This window comes from Podarcis melisellensis, assembly GCF_964234715.1.
Source record: "Podarcis melisellensis genome assembly, chromosome: 16".
In the NCBI taxonomy this organism is placed as follows: Eukaryota; Metazoa; Chordata; class Lepidosauria; order Squamata; family Lacertidae; genus Podarcis; species Podarcis melisellensis.
The window spans coordinates 26,506,864-26,526,343 of NC_138533.1; the positions used below are offsets into that span (position 1 = coordinate 26,506,864).

At 47.8% G+C, this 19,480-nt stretch overlaps 1 protein-coding gene and 2 long non-coding RNA genes across 9 annotated transcripts in view; 2 read left to right on the top strand and 1 right to left on the bottom strand.

The window, feature by feature from the left end:
* Positions 1-9,241, top strand: part of DEPDC5 (DEP domain containing 5, GATOR1 subcomplex subunit) — a 51,280-nt gene extending 42,039 nt beyond the window's left edge. For 6 of the 7 annotated variants that reach the window (XM_081893183.1, XM_081893188.1, XM_081893187.1 and 3 more), the window contains 8 exons: positions 882-1,014; positions 1,410-1,518; positions 1,696-1,920; positions 2,978-3,147; positions 3,433-3,604; positions 5,955-6,015; positions 6,728-6,810; positions 8,591-9,241. In XM_081893183.1, the coding sequence (XP_081749309.1) occupies positions 882-1,014; positions 1,410-1,518; positions 1,696-1,920; positions 2,978-3,147; positions 3,433-3,604; positions 5,955-6,015; positions 6,728-6,810; positions 8,591-8,883 (1,246 nt within the window). In that variant the 3' untranslated portion in view covers positions 8,884-9,241. Of the gene's footprint in view, positions 1-881; positions 1,015-1,409; positions 1,519-1,695; positions 1,921-2,911; positions 2,941-2,977; positions 3,148-3,432; positions 3,605-5,954; positions 6,016-6,727; positions 6,811-8,590 lie in introns of those variants that run through there. The other variant, XM_081893189.1, reaches the window with a different exon arrangement.
* Positions 6,832-8,579, bottom strand: LOC309359659. Its single transcript, XR_014163904.1, has 2 exons — positions 7,286-8,579; positions 6,832-7,249 (listed from the first exon to the last, which is right to left on the bottom strand). It is a non-coding gene; the product is annotated as an uncharacterized lncRNA (long non-coding RNA).
* Positions 9,242-14,053: 4,812 nt separating the features above from the next.
* LOC309359636 lies at positions 14,054-17,684 on the top strand. The gene is made up of 3 exons (XR_014163880.1): positions 14,054-14,381; positions 15,604-15,684; positions 17,408-17,684. It is a non-coding gene; the product is annotated as an uncharacterized lncRNA (long non-coding RNA).
* The last annotated feature ends 1,796 nt before the right edge of the window (positions 17,685-19,480 follow it).

The window sequence follows — 19,480 nt, forward strand, 5'->3', positions numbered from 1 at the left end:
GAAGCAGCCTCATACAGAGTGTCGCAGGAGCGTGCCAGTCAGTAATAAAGAGTTGGAGTTAACTCATTATTTCCAAAAGCACGAATTCCACAGACTTGGTTGAGTGTCAGGCCTAGTAAACAGAGCAGCTCATTCTTGTTGGTCTTACTCCATGAAAATCAGTTGCCAAGACTGAAAGTCCCTGCTTCCTCACAGCCCATCTAAGTCCCTTCCTCTCCAAGGCTTTTTCCAAACAATTGGAGACTGTGCCAGCGTACATCCAACCAACCTCTCCTCTGCCCTTTTACTGTCTCTCCTGGTTCTGGGAGACAAGGCGGGAAGAGAGTTTGTTGGAGCAGGAGGGGGAGACACTTGTGACTCTTCGCCAGCCTGACTCATCTTTGCCTCTTGCTTCCCCCTCCTCTTCTGCCTCTGATTCTGGACTGCTCTCTGTCACAGACTCCTCCAGCTCACTAAGCTCTGACACCTTTTTCCAATCTGCTCCCTCGGATCACTCATCATTGCCCCACCACCACCACTCCCTGAGCTCTGAGCGTTCTTCCCTCAGTGGCTCCCCACCTGGTGCCTCCCACCACTCCTCTGCAGCCATCCGGTTCATGACACCAAGCTAGACCATTGGTTCAGCTTGCTCAGTATTCGTGTACCCAGACGGGCCTCTGGACTGGAGTCTTTCTCCCAGCCCTACCTAGCAAGCCCATTAGGGATTGAACTTGTGCATGCAAAGCAGATGGTCTGCCACTGAGCTGTAGCCTTCCCCAGCCCAGATAGTCTTAGTATCCTTCTCCAGAAGAGCTTGCATGCCCCATTCAGTCAAGGGCTGGAGAGGGGAACAATTTTATCGTTGCCTGTGTTAACACTCTGTCCCTTCTGCTGGGTTTTAGCACAGGGATCCAGCTGCTGTCAGAACAGAAGGGACTCTCCCCATCCTGCTTCATCAGCGCGGAGGTGGTCCACTGGCTGGTGAACATGGTGGAAGGGGTGCAGACCCAGGCCATGGCCATTGACATCATGCAGGTGAGAAGAGCGCGCACACATGCCTGTGTGGCTTGCTACCCTGAATCAGCTGCAGTTGAGACCTTTGCTTTACCGGGGTGCTAATGGGCAGGAAAAGTGCCTCCCTTGGGCAATAGGAAAGGCAAAAAACTTCAGCGATGGGCAGAGGGGTCCCAGGCAGTGTTCAAGAGAGGAAGATAGAGGCCTCCACCCCTGCCATATTTTCAGCTCTTCACTTCACCCCATAGTGCTGAATGCATGCATAAACACCCACTCAAGTCATAGGGGGGTGGAATACAAGGTGCAGTTGAGAGGACCCCTACTAGGATGGTGAGTGAGCCTGCCCCCCACCAGGCCCTGGAGACGACGTGCCCTCCTGCCATCCCTGGAGACCCTAACCCTGCTTCTGTCTGCAGAAAATGCTGGATGAGCAGCTCATCACCCATGCCTCAGGAGAGGCCCTTCGCACCTTCATCTATGGGTTTTACTTCTACAAGATCATGGAAGACAAGGAGCAGGAGAGAGGTCAGGCTATGTGTGGTGAAAGGCAACTTGCACCCCTTGCAGAGGCTTGGGTGGGTGTTGGGGGGGGGGGCTTCCTTAGGGATCCTGGTCTTGCAGTGGTAGCTCTGGGCATCCTGCAAAGCTGACACAACACACCATTTCACAGGGATCTTGCCTCCTTTTCTTCTCTTCCTGCAGTGGGAATCCAGCAGCCAGCCATGTGGCACACGGCCGCTAAGGACGACTTTTCTGCCTTCCAACGGAAGTGGTTTGAGGTGGCCTTCGTGGCCGAAGAGCTCCTCCACTCTGAGATCCCAGCTTTCCTTCTGCCTTGGCTACCCAGCCGCCCGGCCTCCTACGCCAGCAGGCACAGCTCCTTCAGCCGCAGCTTTGGAGGACGGAGCCAGGCAGCTGCACTGTTAGGTGAGATGGTGACTGCAGGTGGCCTGGGGAGAGTTGAGCCCTTGCGGCTGTCAGAAACGCCACAGTGTTCATGATGTGTGCATAAGAGGAAGAGAGGGTTTAAACCAGTCACCGTCAAGCAGGCACCTTCCAGATACTGGTTGGGGGCAGTAGCCCAAAATATCTCAAGGGCAGCAGGATCATTGTAGGGCTGGGTAATCTAAATCTAATTGCAACACAGTGGTACCTTGGGTTAAGAATTTAATTCCTTCTGCAGGTCTGTTCTTAACCTGAAACTGTTCTTTACCTGAGGTACCACTTTAGCTAATGGAGCCTCCCACTGCCGCCATGAGATTTCTGTTCTCATCCTAAAGCAAAGTTCTTAACCCGAGGTACTATTTCTGGGTTAGCGGAGTCTGTAACCTGAAGCATCTGTAACCCGAGGTACCACTGTATACTGCTTCAACAAGTTTCCAGAGTGGGGCTGAGAAACTGGAAGTTTAGATGGTAAAATCTATCCTGTGGCCTCACTTTTCAAGACCACCAACAAATAGAGATAAGAATTAATCTCCGATTCGGGCAGAACGTGAAATGTGATTTAACCGAACTGTTCATCTTGCCACCATATAATATTGGGTGTAGTCCATCTCCAATGTTCTGATTCCCCCCCCCCCAATAAAAATTGCATTAAAAGGAGGGGGTAGAAATGTATGGTTGGAAGGGTACTTGTAAGGGTCCTCTAGTCCAATTGGCTGCAAATCGCTGGCAGATGGCCATCCAACCTTCATCTGAAAACCCCCAGCGAAGGAGAGCCTACCTTGTTCTGAGGGGTCCAGTCCACTGTTGGCAAAGGCTGGTTAAAACAGCTGCCCCTAAAACCAGCAACTCTCACTGAGCATACATGGGAAGCTGCCTTATGTACAGAATCAGGCCCATTGCGGAGACCCTTCTGTATTGTTTACTCAGAGATAAGTCCTGTTCAGCAAAGGTCCCTTGCGCCTTTCATTAGAAGCTTCCCCCTTGTAATTCCCCCACTCTTAACGGCTTCCTGCTGTTCTGGTTCCCTGACCCACGGCAGCTGCCACAGTGCCAGAGCAGCGGACGGTGACGCTGGACGTGGACATCAACAACCGCACAGACCGCCTGGAGTGGTGCAGCTGCTACTACCACGGCAATTTCTCCCTCAACGCCGCCTTCGAAATCAAGCTGCACTGGATGGCTGTGACGGCGGCCGTTCTCTTTGAGATGGTAAGAGGGGTTGGGCAGGAACGTTCCTTGCTGAGAACTGGCAATAGAGAGTCGAAGGGTGGGCCTGTTTCTTTGGTGCGAAGAAATAACAGCACTGCTGTAGTTAGGCCTAGAATTGTGGAGTTATCTAGGTTTCCGTTGTCCAGCTGAAGAATTTGGTCGTAAACCACAATTTTGTGGAGTTGCTGTGCCCTCATATGGCCCCTGGCCAGTGGCTCCTCTAGGCCTTTCTACCCCCCACCCCCTCTCTCTGCCTCAGTGTGGCTCTGCTCCTTCTCCTTCCAGGTCCAAGGTTGGCATCGCAAAGCCACTTCCTGCGGGTTTCTGCTGGTTCCTGTCCTCGAAGGCCCGTTTGCGCTGCCCAGTTACTTGTATGGAGACCCCCTTCGAGCCCAGCTCTTTATCCCTCTCAACATTAGCTGCCTGGTGAAGGAGGGCACCGAGCACCTCTTTGATGGTAAGGAAGAGAGGGAGGCAGTGGCACCTTGGTGACTCAGGTGAGAGTGGAGGGTCTGCCCTGTCCCCCCAGCACAAAGTCCAGCAGTGTCGCCCTTGGCTCTGCTTGGGTCCTGTGGAATCTGAAGTTGGGTGCATGGGATATTTCAGTCTTGTGGAGCACTCTACCGATAGAGATTCAGCGGGTGCTTTCTGTTCCAGCTTTGAAATGCCTGCTGAAAACTCTTCTATTCTGCCAGGCCAATGCTGACGATTAAGAGTGCACACTTCTGCAATGGTTAATTGATGTCTGTTTTAACTTCTTCATGTCTGGTTTTATGCCTTTATTGCTGTAAACTGCTTTGATTTATTTTGTTGACCAGCAGTATACAATTTTTTTAAAACAAATAAATCATAATAATTAAATTTGGAAAGGTGTTGTTTGCACCTGCTGGTGACAGGAGGAGATTCCCTTTGCTCAGTTTCAAAACTCTGTTCACTGTGGCGCTTGGATTTGGGCAAGGAGGTAGACAGTGCTCATGCATTCCTCATTTTCAGTCTCTCCCTCCTTCCTGCCCTGTCTCAGATTGGCATGGGCGACACTCACTTAAATTATTGTGTGTGTCCTAATTTTCCCAAAATTTCCCTGATAAGTCACTCATAGATTTGTGTAGGCTTCTCCTCCTTCTGGCTCCTCCTCCAGTTTTAGTTCCTGCCTTTACCAAAAGTTGATGGGTTTCCTCCTCCTCCTCGTCATCTGGTGTATACTCTGCGGGAGCATTTTGGAGGTGCTGTATTTTTCCCTCCTCATTTCCTGGTTTAAAAATCTGAGCCCGTGTCCCTCTTGCACCCAGGACACAGCTCTCTGGCATGTAAGATCTGAGAGGATGATCTGCCTCCAAATCTGCCTCTTGCTCACCTGACTAGAAGGAAGCCTATAGGGCAGCAACTCATACAGAGGTGCAGCAGGTGCACTCCTCTGAGGGCGGATCATTCTACTGCATCTGATGTGACTGATGCCATTTCAGTAGAGACAGAATCTCCTTTTGGGCTACACCTCCCATCAAACCCCAGCATCTTAATGCTGGCTGGGGGTGATGGCAGTAGTCCAAAACTTCTAGAGAACACGAAGTTGGTGAAGACTGGAATTTGGCAGCTTTCAACACTCTAAGAGGAGTGGGGCGCTGTAGTCTCCCAAGAACCACAAATGGATTTCTTGTTCTAGCAATGACTGTGTTAAAGCAGTGTCCACCTCTCCATTTGAGACTTCATGATGAACGTCCTGCCAGGTGGTCATGTCCCTCATTCCACCACCACTACCCCCGCCTGCCTCCCCCTCCCCACACCCAATATGGAGTGATCCAGACTTCTGCTGTGCAATTGCTTCCACTGTTACCATAGTTACCTCCCTCCCATCCCAAAATATTTCAGACTTAAGGTGCTTTCTGGGAACATGAAAGGAAGGGAACAGCCGGTGGCTTTTCCCTGCCCGGTGATGAGCCAAAAGGCAGGAGGGGCTTCCTCGTCGCAAACAAGAGGCTAAGATCCCCAAAAAGGGGAGTGCCCAGTTACGAAAGCTAATCTGCTTCATTTGTCTGTCTCCAACCTGAGTCTTGCCAGCTCTTGGAGCTAGAACCTTTAAATATGGCATAATAATAATAATAATAATAATAATAATAATAATAATAATAATAATTTTTTATTTATACCTCACCCTCCCCAGCCAAGGCCGGGCTCAGGGCAGCTAACAAGCAATAATAAAAACAAGTTGAATGAATACAACTTAAAAGCAAGATTAAAATACAACATTAAAATATTGAAACATTAAAATATTAAAATGCAGCCTCATCACAGGAGGAGAAAGGAAAAAGGAAAAAGAAAGAGGGGGAGGGAATCAAATTGGCTCCAAGCCAAAGGCCAGGCGGAACAACTCTGTCTTACAGGCCCTGCGGAAAGATGTCAGATCCTGCAGGGCCCTGGTCTCAAGAGACAGAGCGTTCCACCAGGCCGGAGCCAGTGTTGAAAAGGCCCTGGCTCTGGTTGAAGCCAATCTAACTTCCTTAGGGCCCGGGACCTCTAGGGTGTTGCTATTTATGGACCCTTTTCCTCCCTCCACCCAGTATTAATACCGTCTCCCCTGAGACCAGCAGCATCTCTGGAAGAGAAGGAGAGGGGTCTTTCCTACCCGCCCCTGCTGCTTTCTGACATGAGTTCCAGCACTAAGCTATGGCCCTCCCACATGCATGTGCTTTAAGGAAGGAGGGCTGGTGCAACAACCTGGCCCTCCTCCCTACACATCCAGACGTCTTTAGGTGCAATCTGATCCTATCCTGCTAGCAGGATTGGAAAGTCACCCAATTGTTCTCTTCCAGGCTTTGAGCCAGAGACCTACTGGGACCGCATGCATCTCCTTCAGGAGGTGATCGCACACAGGTAAGCCTAGAAGAGGGCAGGCTGAGGAGCGTCTGTTTAACCCTTGAGCCACAAGAAGGGCAGTCACTTGTTGGGGGGGGCATGGAGAGTGATCAGGGATGGGGAAATGAGATCAGTAAGGTTTTCTACAGGAGTCTTAGCCAGTGTGGTGCAGTGGTTAAGAGCGGTAGACTCGTAATCTGGTGAACCGGGTTCGTGTCTCTGCTCCTCCGCATGCAACTATTCTTCTTCTTTATATAACCTTCTGCAAACAAGCTGCCAGGTTCCTGCTCATGTGCAGAATGCAGTCATTCCTCTTGTCACTTAGGAACATAGGAAGAACCTGCCTTACTCTTTGTCAGAGCACTGTGTCTACCTAATTCAGTACACCGACTGTCAGGAATTCTCTAGGGTTTCAGGCAAGGGGTCTCACCTAGAGATGCCAAGGGAAAAACCCAGGACCTTCTGCAGACAAAGCAGATTATCTCTACCCCTGACCTACTGCCCTTGCCCTATCCTAGGAGGCTGCCTTGTTCTCCATTGGCCCATCTAGCTAAGCACTGCTCCCACTGAGTGGCAAGACTGGCTCTCCAGGGTTTTAGGAAAGGAGTCATTCCCCAGCCCTACCTGAAGATTCTGCTGGGGCCTGAGTTTGGGACCCTTCTGCAGGAAAAGGTACAGCCCTTCCGCGATTCCTTGCTAATTTCCTTCTGCAACGTTTTCTTCTCTCTAGGTTTGGGTTTGTGCAAGATAAATATTCTGCCTCTGCATTCAACTTCCCTTCAGAGAACAAACCCCAGTACATTCATGTCACAGGTGAATACTCTTTTCCCCCCCCTCCTTCTGGGATTGTGATCCTCAAGACACAAAGCGTCCTGTGAGCAGCTGGCCTTGTATAAAACCACCAGAACATCCAGCAGAGAAATATGCTGAATGAGGAGATGAGTCAGCAAAAGGCCCCCAGCAAGCGATAACTGCTTTATCATTGAAGGCAAAGCTTTGCAGCAGAGTAGTGGGCTAGGTCAGGGGTGGGCACAGTGCTTTTTTTAAAGAGGAGGTACTCAAGGGTACGCAGTACCAGCACCTCTCTCTTTTTTGTTAAAAAGTGTGACACTTACGGTAACAACTTCATGGTGAGTACCGGCACCTATTTTTCTAGGAAAAAAGCACTTGGAGGGCAGAAAGGAGACTGGCTAAGGGAAGGGGTTGCCAATCTGATTTGCAAAAGACGAGCAAGGGGTGCAGACTCCCAAGGCTGCAGCAACAACAAAACAGTTTCTCATATCAAGACTAGGCTTCTGAAATAAAGAATGCTTCAAAGTAGCCAGGATTGGACTTCTGGCATCTATTCGATCCTGGTTCTGAAAACCAGTTCCAAGGCTCAGAATGTGCTCAGAGGTACCCTTTTCTCTCATTCTAAGTTTGTCTTTTGCTCTTGATTCCAATTGGGCAGGGACTGGTTGGTAAGTGTGCTGTAGAGGAATCCCATAACACCCAAGTGCCTCTGCCAATTGAGTCCCTTACAGCCTGCCTACCAACCAGTCACCAGAGAGAGAAAATGAGTAAGTTGCTAGAGAGAACCCTGGAAGGCAGCTGGCAGGAGCTCTGTCCTTCTCCAGAAGGGAGTGAGCTTAGGGCGAGGTTTGTCTTGCCCTGGGGGCCCCACCCATCGGCTTTCCTTCGTCCAATGGCACAAGCTCTTTCTCAAAGTTCTGGCAACAGGCTTGTATCGCTGCATCTGATTTGCTCCTCAGCTGGAAGGGCCTATAGCAGTGGGGAAGGGAAAAGCAGCCTCGGCCCTGCATACCTGAAGGAGTGTCTCTACCACTGTCATTCAGCCCAGACAGAATTCCAGCACTGTGTGCCTTCTGGCGGTTCCCTCACTGCAAGAAGTGAAGTTACAGGAAACCAGGCAGAGGGCCTTATTAGTGGTGGCACCCATCCTGTAGAACGCCCTCCCATCAGATGTCAAGGAAATAAGTAACTATATAACCTTTAGAAGACAGCCCTAGATAGGGTAGGCAGCCCAGTATAGGGAAGTTGTTTAACCTTTAATGTTTTATTATGCTTTTATATGTCTTGGAAGTCACTCAGAGTGGCTGGGGCTACCCACTCAGATGCGTGGGGTACTACTACTACGGATAATAATAATCAACGCAATAAATATTATTAGAGTTCAAGGGTAGCCCAGTGAGGGGTGTGGCTCGGGGGGGAGTTCAGAGTGCCTGATAGTGAGGCCTAAAGTTTTTGACTAGCCTTTCTGACTTTAGTAATAAAAAATTAAAAAATGTGATCACCAAGCCCCTCCCTCTTTGAGCAAGCTTGTGGCAATAAGGTTGATTGAGCAGAGATGTTTTGCAAGAGCTGTACTGCTAGCTAGCTCATGCTGGAGCTGTTTCCAAAAACCTCAGCAAAGCCAGGTTTTACAAAGGAGGCAAGCTCTCATTTAAGAACAGAACTAGTAGGCTTGCTAACTCTGCTGTAAGTTGACCAGGGTCCCAGTATGCATCACACACTGACGTGTACCCATCACTAACCTAACTGCAATATGAGATTGTTGCTGCTTTTTTAAAAAAACGTGCTCCTCTTGATTCAGGGACGGTGTTCCTTCAGCTGCCATACTCCAAGCGGAAGTTCTCTGGGCAGCAGCGACGGCGGCGCAACTCCACCAGCTCCACCAACCAGAATGTCTTCTGCGAGGAGCGCATCGGCTATAACTGGGCCTACAACACCATGCTGACCAAAACATGGCGGTCCAGCGCCACTGGGGATGAGAAGTTTGCTGACCGGCTGCTGAAGGACTTCACCGACTTCTGCTGGAACAAGGACAACCGGCTGGTCTCCTTCTGGACAGGCTGTCTGGAAAAGATGCACGCCAGCGCCCCTTGAAGAATCCCCACCAGCCACAGAAGTCAAATGTAGCTGCAGTTAGCTGTCCTGGAAGAGTGGGTGCAAAGAGCATCTTGAGAAATCCTGGGCAGGCTCCTGGGAGCAAGGTCTCAGGATGCCACAAATGGGCGCTTTTCACAGGTGCAAATGGATAAGTCTTACTATGGGAAGGCGACTTCCTGCCCGAATGGAGGACAGCCTGATGAACATCAGACAGCAGTGGAAGAAGAGCAGAAGCTTTTTCAGGAAAACGAGCAAAAACTTTTTCATCTTCTGAAAATGCTCATTGGGAGTTTTTTGTGCATATGTAAAATGTTGTACAATATTTATGGAATAAAAACACACTGTTCTCCTCCCATTGTCGGAGTGGTGTATTCATTGGCTCTCGCTGCTTGCATGTGGCTGCTGGCAGGCAGCAAAACAGAGCTGCAGATGGTTGGATCCAGCGACTAGATGATACAGTAGAAGCAGGAAAAGCACATTAAAGGGGAGTGGAAACAGCACCTCTTTAGGAACACAGGTTTTACTGTTGCCTGGCGTGCAAACTCACTTATCTATCTGATGTCATTCATTGGCTAAAAATGACTCAGGAGCAGCCAGGTTTACCTTCCCGCTGGAGCGGTACCTATTTATCTACTTGCACTTTGACATGCTTTTGAACTGCTAGATTGGCAGGAGCTGGGACCAAGCAACGGGAGTTCACCCCATTGCAGGGATTCGAACCGCTGGCCTTCTGATCAGCAAGTCCTAGGCTCTGTGGTTTAACCCACAGCGCCACCCGCATCCCTTACAATACAGTGGTACCTTGGGTTAAGTACTTAATTCGTTCCGGAGGTCTGTTCTTAATTCATTCCGGAGGTCTGTTCTCATCTTGAAGCAAAGTTCTTAACCTGAAGCACTATTTCTGGGTTAGCAGAGTCTGTAACCTGAAGCGTATGTAACCTGAAGAGTATGTAACCCAAGGTTCCACTGTAATAGAAAATATCTAAGGATAAGAGCTATTTGACAACGGAGAAGCCTGTATCAGAAGGTGATGGATGGGTTATTTCTTAGCTGGTGGAGACATTTAAGTAGAGGCTGGTTGGCCATTTGTCATTGTTGCTGTGGCTGGATCCTGCATTAGAAGACCCTGCACTGAGCAAAAAATTGGATTGGGGACCTTTCCAACATGATTCCATGAAGCTAGATAAGCAAAACTGGAGGAGAGAGTGCATCTCATCTTTCTGCATCAGTGCATGTCCAAAAATTGAGTAGATCCATTTCCTCACATTCCCAAAACTACCTGGGACTGTCAGCAATTATGCATGAGTGATGATGGAGCTGCATTCTCACATCACCGAGCTCAATCCTTGCCTGACTTGTGTTACTCAGCGCTTTCCTTCAAAGTGGGTGGTTGCCATGCTGGGCTGTGTGGCTTCCAAGAAGCTTCTGCTTGGAAAGGTGTGTGCAGAGAGACTGAATTTCTCTCTCTTATTTATTGCTTTTAATAAATCCCTTTTGCCGAGTGGGGAGTCGGTTCACGTTCTAATGAGGTTGAAGGTTTGGAGGGGAGAGCCTTTCTGCAGGTTCCTTCTCCACAGACAAAGTCTTTTCAAAACCACAAAAAGGGCTCCAGCCCCCATGTAGCTTTCAAAATACAGTGGTACCTCGGGTTAAGTACTTAATTCGTTCCGGAGGTCCGTTCTTAACCTGAAACTGTTCTTAACCTGAAGCACCACTTAAGCTAATGGGGCCTCCTGCTGCTGCCGCGCCACCGGAGCCCTATTTCTGTTCTTATCCTGAAGCGAAGTTCTTAACCTGAAGCACTATTTCTGGGTTAGCAGAGTGTGTAACCTGAAGCGTATGTAACCTGAAGCGTATGTAACCCGAGGTACCACTGTACAACCAGGCTCCTCAGATGTGGTTTGCTCTCCAATTGATGATGATTACATTTATAGCTCACCTTTTCCTTCAAGCAGCTCAGGGTGGTAGACTTGGTTCTCCAACTTCCCATTTAACCTCACAACACTGGGAGGTAAGCTAGGCTAAGAGTGAGTGTCTGGCCCAAGATCAAACACTGAGCTACATGGCCGAGTGGGGATTCGAACCCTTGTCTCCCAGGTCACCAACTAGCTTTGTCTGTTGACATCTGCTTTATATACCGCTTGACTGCAGAAAACCACAAAGTGGTACCATGCACACACAGGGAACACTGGGCTGCATGGGCTGTGTTGGCAATGCCCCCTCCCACTCATTATATATATTATTATATATTGCTTTTGTGATAGGAATTTTATGGTCTTAGATATATGGCAACGTTCATAACCACACGTACATAGATCAGCACAGGAAAGCCAACCTGGAACCATTTTGATTCCTAAACTGAGCAAATGTTTCTCTGCATGGTCAAAATGGAAAAGCCTCCCCATTGTCTCTTCCTTCACAAATCCTGTCTTAATCTGTGTTTGAATAAGGGTGTGAGCCTTATCATTACAAGACTGCCCAGGCTCCCCAAGAAATCCAATCAAGTAACCTGCTAGACAGGAAATAAACAAAGCGACAGGAGAAAACAACATGCAAATGTTCTGTTTTAGACCGCCTTATCTGAGGGGTGGTCTTAGGTTACGCCCCTTCTGTGATGAATGCATAATGTTTCTGGGGGTGCTCTTGATCTAGGTAAAAGGTAAAGGTAAAGGTACCCCTGCCCGTACGGGCCAGTCTTGACAGACTCTGGGGTTGTGCGCCCATCTCACTTAAGAGGCCAGGGGCCAGCGCTGTCCGGAGACACTTCTGGGTCACATGGCCAGTGTGACATCGCTGCTCTGGCGAGCCAGAGCTGCACACGGAAACGCCGTTTACCTTCCCGCTGGTAAGCGGTCCCTATTTATCTACTTGCACCCGGAGGTGCTTTCGAACTGCTAGGTTGGCAGGCTCTTGATCTACAGGGTGGCAATTTCAATAGTCTCTATAAGGCCTCCTTGCAGGCCATTGTTCTGGGTCCTCTTCCTCTCCTGCGTGTGAGGGGAGCACCCTGTTGCAGCAGATCAATAAAGATCAAGCTTACTAGCTGCTTTGCTTCTCAATATTCTCTGGCTTACCTCTGTTATTTTCTCCTACCAATAGGGAACCTATGTAAGGACTCTATATGGGCTCTTGGATACCCCATAAGGGAAAAGGGCATATTTTTATTTACAACAGTGGGGGGGAAGTCAGATAAATAACTTCATTGTTGTGGCTTAAGTGGGGGAGTCCACTGATCATGGGGATACACAGTATAGGGAATCCCCATTTATTTTGCAGCTCAGGGAGGTATATAAGCAGCTGCAGTAGGAAGAGGAAAGAGTATGAATAACAGCTGTGAGTGGAGAAGGCCTTTTTCCCAACCCTTTGAAACACCCGGGAAACTCCACAAACATGCTGCAGCTGGAACTGGGGGCAGCTGAATGGGACACAGCTGTGGGACGCCTGAGAAAATACCATCCACCTGGGCGGGGTAGGGGGTGGGCTGCCTATAAAATGGCGAGTCTTGCATGAGAGTCGCTAGAGGTTGGCTTTTTCCAGGCACAGCAATTCTTGTGGAGCTTCTGTAGGTGAGTTGAGAGTTTTCTGGACCCTGTGTGAGATCCCAGAGGCTGAGTGGGTTGGTGGATCAGCAGGAAAATGGATATTGTCTCATATGCATTAGTAACTTTGTACTGGGTCTGAAGAGTTGTGCATGCACACGAAAGCTTACACCCAGAACAAACTTAGTTGGTCTCTAAGGTGCTACTGGATAATTTTCTAATTTATTTATTCCGACTGCGTCAGACCAACAGGGCTACCTACCTGAATTTATACTGCGTGTAACTCTATTTTTGCAATGTTTTTGTTTAAGCCGTCTGTTGTTGCTTCATCATTATTTTTTTGTACACCGCTTAGAGATATTTTTAAAAGATATTACAGAAACGAAAAAAATCAATCGGCATAGATTTTTGGAGCTGAGACGTTTGTAGCAAATACAGTGGTACCTCGGGTTAAGTACTTAATTCGTTCCGGAGGTCCGTTCTCAACCTGAAACTGTTCTTAACCTGAAGCACCACTTTAGCTAATGGGGCCTCCTGCTGCCGCTGCACCGCCGGAGCACGATTTCTGTTCTCATCCTGCAGCAAAGTTCTTAACCCGAGGTACTATTTCTGGGTTAACGGAGTCTGTAAGCTGAAGCGTATGTAACCTGAAGCGTATGTAACCTGAGGTACCACTGTAAAGAACTGGGAACAAGTCAGCACCTTTTTCTAGGAGAACCCCCACCTCAAAGCCGTCGCCTGCCCCCCCCCCCCCAGCTTTGCAATTGCAAACAGGCTGAGCTACCCCACCCACGTGCTTGGGTCCTGCCTTGGGGCGGGGCTGATCTTGCATCTTTCTCGGCGTGTGGGGGGGGGGGCAGCGAGGCCGGCGCGCCCCAGGGCGCCTTCCTGTTGCCGGGGTGGGGGGAGAGGCCAATAAGAGAAACGGGTGCCGCTGCTGAGTTGCCCAGGAACGGGTCATTTGTGTTTGCTGAATTTATACCCCACCTTTTCCCTCCAAGGGGTCCGGAGTGGCAAGCCTGATTCTCTCAGTCCTCGGTTCATCATCACCACAAGAGTAAACTGTCTAAGAGGTCATGATTGAGGTGTGATTTTAAATGAAAACCTAATTTTTCCCCTAGTTGGGAGCCTGCAATTTGCAGGTGGGAGCTGGCTAGAGACCCCAGACTCTAGTCTAGAAAATCCTTTTAGCCATGGTAATAGTAACTTTTCCTTCAGGGAGTTGTCTAATTTCTCACACCTGAGAAAGTTTTGTCTCTCCGCTCCCTAATTTCCTGATTGTGCTAGTATAAAACAAACCACCTTGGTGCTGTTCCTTCCTACCAAATAATTTGTCAGAAGCTGAGATTTGAACCCGAGGCCAGAATTCTATTACTCGCTGGTGCCTGTGCTTTTGTTCCTGTCTGCCCTTCCCAGTATTGATATAAAATAAAAAGGGACCCAAACAAACCACATTTTAAAAACAGTTTCAAGGGCCCCGCTTTGTTCAGATAATTCTGTTGGCAATTTCCATCTTCAGAGCCACAGTCTAATTTACTAGATAGTCCATTTTAGTTAAAATGGTTAAAAAAAACCTAGGAGTTCAAGCATGGTGTGAAGAAAGCAAATAGAAATAAGCTTTTCTCCCAGTGCAAGAACTTAGAATCATCTCTTATCTTTCTCTCCACACACAGAGAGAGAACGAGAACCAGTTATGGAACTAGCACCTGGGAGACATGGGTTCAAATCCCCACACTGCCATGAAACTCATTGGTTAACCTTGGGGCAGTCATTCTCAGCCCTGACGTACCTACCTCACAGGGTTGTTGCAGAGATTAATGGTTCCTTGTTCCCCACAGAAGAGGACCAAAAAGGTGAAGTGGTTCACAGCCCTGCTGAAGAGGAACCCAGAACCATGAAGCAGGAAATCTGTTCAAGCTCTCCAGCAATCCCCTTGGGGCCTGGCAAGATTGGCAGGTACTTGGGGGGGGGGGATTCCCTTCTCACAGCATCTATATCCCTGCGAGAATCAGCTTTTAATGTTTAATAGGTTATTGTATTTTAGTGTTTTGTTGGAAGCCGCCCAGAGTGGCTGGGGAAACCCAGCCAGATGTGCGGGTTGTAAATTATTATTATTATTATTATTATTATTATTATTATTATTATTATTATTATGCCAACTTCTGGAGGCAGGAATAAGACTCAGCTTTTTTTTTGCAGAGAATACAGCTGGGGAACTGGTAATTGCCTAGCCTAAGCCAAAGAGAGGGTGCACTCCTAAGCTTCTGAGAATGTTTTTGGTTTCTTTTTACTTTGTAAGATTTATATACCACTTAATGATTTAAAAAAAAAAACTGGTTTACAAAGAGAATAAGACACTAAAATTATCAATAAAAGCAACTCTTTAAAAGCAACATTCAAAAAATGTGCTGTTGAGGTGTCTTTATATACAGTACTGTGTTTTTTGGTTCATATACCACCTTACAGATATTTTATATGGAAGTTTGGTTTATAAGTATTCAGACAACCAGATAACCGTGTGTGGGTGTGTGGGTGTGGATTTCTTCAATGCAGGTTGTGCCAGGATGCCTCCAGGTGCGTCAGGTCAGAGACAGTCAGTGAGCAGGACTTGGAGAAAGATAGCCTAGTGCTTAGATACAAGGAGTGATGGTGGCCTGATCCATGAACCTGCAGCCTCAGAGGAGCAACTGCGTCAGGTTCCTGCCCTGCACCATTGAGGCAGTGGCACCACCTGAAGCCATACTGATTGGACTTGAGCACCAGGAAACGGAGGGTGCTTCCAAACAGATACTTATTATGGGTGGGTGTTCCTCTCACACGCACATTTTTCGCACAACATGAGCAACAAAAAAGCCAACTCGTATTACACCCTCCCCCCAAAATAATAATCCAGATTTACCCTTTCCAGGGGAAATCCAAACAGTTAACAAAACATGTTGACTAGTCGCCCGATCATAGAGTTATAGAGTTGGAGGGGATTCCCAAAGATCCTCTAGTCCAGTGTTTCCCAACCTTGTGCCTCCAGTTGTTTTTGGACTACAATTCCCATCATCCCTTGCCACTGGTCTTGCTAGTCAGGGATGATGGGCGTTGTAGTTCAAAAACAGCTGGAGGCACAAGGTTGGGAAACAACCCCTTACAATGAACCACAGCTAATATTTCTCCCTCCCCTCTTCAGCTCTTCTATCCCTGTGCTTGGCCAACCTCAATGCTGCCCCTGTCCTGCTCAGAGAATAGCCCTGCCTTGGCACAACAGCAGGTAAGGACTAGTTTCTTCTTATTATTTGCATTGATGTCCCCCCCTTTTTTTGCCAAAGAGCACAAGGTGATGTACATGGTTCTCCCATTTTATCCCCACAACAAGGTAGGTTAGGCTAAAAGACGCATTAACTGGCCCCATGATATGGTAGGTGTTCTAACTTATAGAATGGCTGTGGCTGGGGGTGGAGGGGAGGCTTTTCAGCCCAAGGGCCACATTCCTCTCAGGGTAACTTTCCGGGGGCCAAATGTAGGGGGAGGAAAGAATGCGAACGTTACTTTTCTACTAGTTTAGACACAGGCATAGTGGCGTAGCGTGGGTTGTCAGCACCCGGGGCAAGGCAAGTAATTTGCGCCCCCTAACCCTAACCCCCAGATGTTGCGCCCAGTGCGGCCGGCCCCCCTGCACCCCCCACGCTACGCCACTGCACAGGCACACCTTTCTCCAGCTTTGGATCCTGAGATCTGAAGATGAAGGGCGTTGTGCAAATGTAATAAAAAATAAAAATAAAATCCAGGCACACGAGAGTCCACGGTCACCTCCCAGCCAGGCAAAAGCACCCAAGGGGTGAAGCAAGGCTGGGATTGAACTTGGAATCTTGCACCTGGGTCTGGTTGGCAGTTTGTGGGGTCCTAGCAAAAAAAAAATCAACCACCCCAAAGTTGATCCAATAAGCCTGAAGCCTGCCCCGCCCTGCAGGACTGGCGCAACTCATCTTCTGCAGTGTCTTGGGTGGGAGGAAGGAGGCTTGCGCCACTCAGCCGGGTGGTGGGGGTGCTGCTCCTTCTCGAAAGGGCTCTCTGTCCATGTTCTACCTGATGGCACTCTTCTTCTTCGTCTTGGAATGTGGCCCTCTCAGCGGCCATTAGCAGAGCAGGAATGCTTTTAAGGACATCAATAATGAATGTGCTACCTCTGTGCACACTGGGCTGCTGCTGCTGCTTTAGTGTGGCTCTGGCATTTTTTGCCACGTTGGCTGGTGGAAAACGAGAAAAGTTGGCTGCGCTTGGGTAGCTTAGGGCAGTTGCCTCCCACACTGGGGGCTCGCAGGAAGGGCCACACCCTATGTCTGGATCACGAAGAACAGGCAGGTAGGGGGCAAGGGAGCCTGCCGTCAGTGCCATGTTTCCTTGGGGTAACAGCAGCACCGAGGATGGCACGTGGCACGCAGCCCAGGTGAATCTGGTGGATCACACAGATCCAGCCCCTCCAGGGGTTCAGAGCCCGCCAGCTTCACAAGGCGGTTGCCATCTTGCAAAGTGGCCCGTAAGTCAAGCATTTCTCGAGTTTTAAAAGAACAAGCTTGAGGCTGTTGTGAGTGCTAAGCTACAGGCCTGCTGTACAGTCATGGGGACGAGATATCTGTGGAAGGGGTGCCCCTAAGATAGCATAGGAAATGAGAAAATGGGGAGCAGATTTAATCATGCGGGGTGTCGTTTAAACTCTGGAATTTGGTCCTTTTAACATGCTTGCATACTTACCTTCCCCATTTTCTCTTTTTTTTTATAATAATTTTTATTGATTTTTCAAACACATAATAAAAGACAGACGCATTACAAAACAACAACATACACAACATTAAACATATACCGACTTCCCCATACCTCCCTTTCGCTGCATCCTTATTCCAAAGTTCTTTAGCAACCCTTTAACCAAATTATCTGTTAATTCCCTTTCATTCATCTGTTAATTCCCTTCCCATTTTCTCATCCGTTTTCTCTAGGAATTGAAAAGAAAAGGGCGGCGATGGAGGGGAGATATTGCTTTTTAATAAGCCTTCCACTGATCCCTTCCTGCCTCTCCTTGTGCTGGATCCAAAATGTACTATGTCCTGCAGTTGCGAAGACCCACATTCTCCATCCGTTGCATCTGTGGAAAACAGTGCCAGGGAACTCTTTTCAGGTGGTTCATAGTCTAAACAGAACCACTTTCGACATTGGGGTCTGCAAAGGACTCCCAAGATTTCTTGTAACTATTTTGCAAAGCTTGTTTGCGGAGGAAGGCTTTCAGCGCTCATTGAGGTTCTGCTCAGAGGTTCCACCTGGACAAAGGTGTATTCCAAGCCTCACAGGAGGAGAACAAGACCAACATACATGGCTTTCCTTAAAGAATATTGGGAACTGTAGGTTCCCTATTGTAGCTGTGAGGGTAAAGTACAGTTCCCATGATTCCCTGAGGGAAATAATGTGATTTCAGTGTGTGGTGTGCCCAGCAGCTAGCACGCCCCAAGCCACTCTGCTCTCTTTCCTGTTGTGGAACTTCTGCTGTGAGCTGAAATAATGGAAATGGTGTCTCTTTGCAGGCAAGAGAGAGGGAGGGGCATTTGCCACATGCCAGAGACCATAGAAATGTAAGATTGTTATATGGCCTTTGCAGTAATTTTATCAAATTGTTTACTTTTTAAGCAGGATTCCAGATCACAAGGTCCATTGAGGTTTTAATTTGCTTAACTCAAATGTGAGGCCCTCCAGATGTTCTGGGCTACATCTTCGATCATCCTGGATCGCTGGCCTTGCTTGGTTTGAGCTGATGGGACACCAACATCTGGAGGGCCAGCAGTTTCATCTTTACTGTTTCTCTTTTAATCTTGTTTTTTTTTTTTGTAATTTTCAGTTATATACATTTCAATAGTTTTACAGTCATTTAAATGTTTCAAGATTCGACTTCCTTCCTCGTCTTTCTGTGGGTCCCTCTGGTAATTTTCACCATCTTAAATGTTTCTCAATGGGATATTTGCCTCTTGCATGGACCTTCTGTTATAAAAGAATAATTACAAATAAAATTTCTTTGAAAATGGCTGCCTGTCTTTGCATGGGTGGTATTCTGGTTGCTGTTGTTGGTTGGGATCTGAGCCTGGGTGTCTTTTACACCAAGCACTGGATTTTTTTGCCCTTTCCCTTCCCTTAATTTTTTAAAACTTTGCTAGGACTAGGCTTGGGTGCCTTGTAAAATATATTGCTGATGAGACACACACACACACACACACACACACACACACACACACACACCTTAATTTGCCCAGAGATGCCTATACATAGAAATTAGTCAATGCAATTTTTTATGTGAAGGTGTTTTTTTTTTAATTGCCCTCCTTTCAAACCTATAATTGGAGACAGAGAGACTTCATGCAAATTGTCTTAAGGACATATGTAGCAGGGAAAACATGAATGGAACAGTATTCAACCCGCTTAAAAAAAATTTTAGGGGGTGCATTTTAATGGAAACCTAATTCTCATTCCCCCAAAACAGAGGTCCTTTGAAATTTGTACTCTGGATTTAGGTCTCCAACAACAGTGTGTATGAACGGTATATGTTAGAGGAAATGACATACAAAAAAATGCATTTTATTACAGCAGATTATTTGCAGCAACAAAAAAGTATACAGTATTAGGCAACATGCCCACTGAAATGCTGACAATTTTTTGTGAGGACTTGAAAATGGTAATTGCAAACTATTTTGCAGTGTATTTCTCCAAAAAAGTGTACAATAATGCATGCCTGTATGCGATCCCCCTAATATATGAATTGCTTTAGTGGAAATTGTGAATTTGAGGATTTGAACAAAAACTGTAAACTGATGTGGAGGATTGGGAAAATGGGAAACAGAAAAAAAACCCCAAAAGGGGCTGATTCCTCTCCTTCCTCCTTAACCCATAATCTTCTGGCAAAAAAAGAACTGGGGGCGGAGGACAGCCCTTGCCAGAGACAACCCCTACAATGACGATATATAAGAACGTGCAGACTTGGTCCCACCAGAGAGCTGATGTTGCACACATAGTCCTGCTCCTGCTCTGTG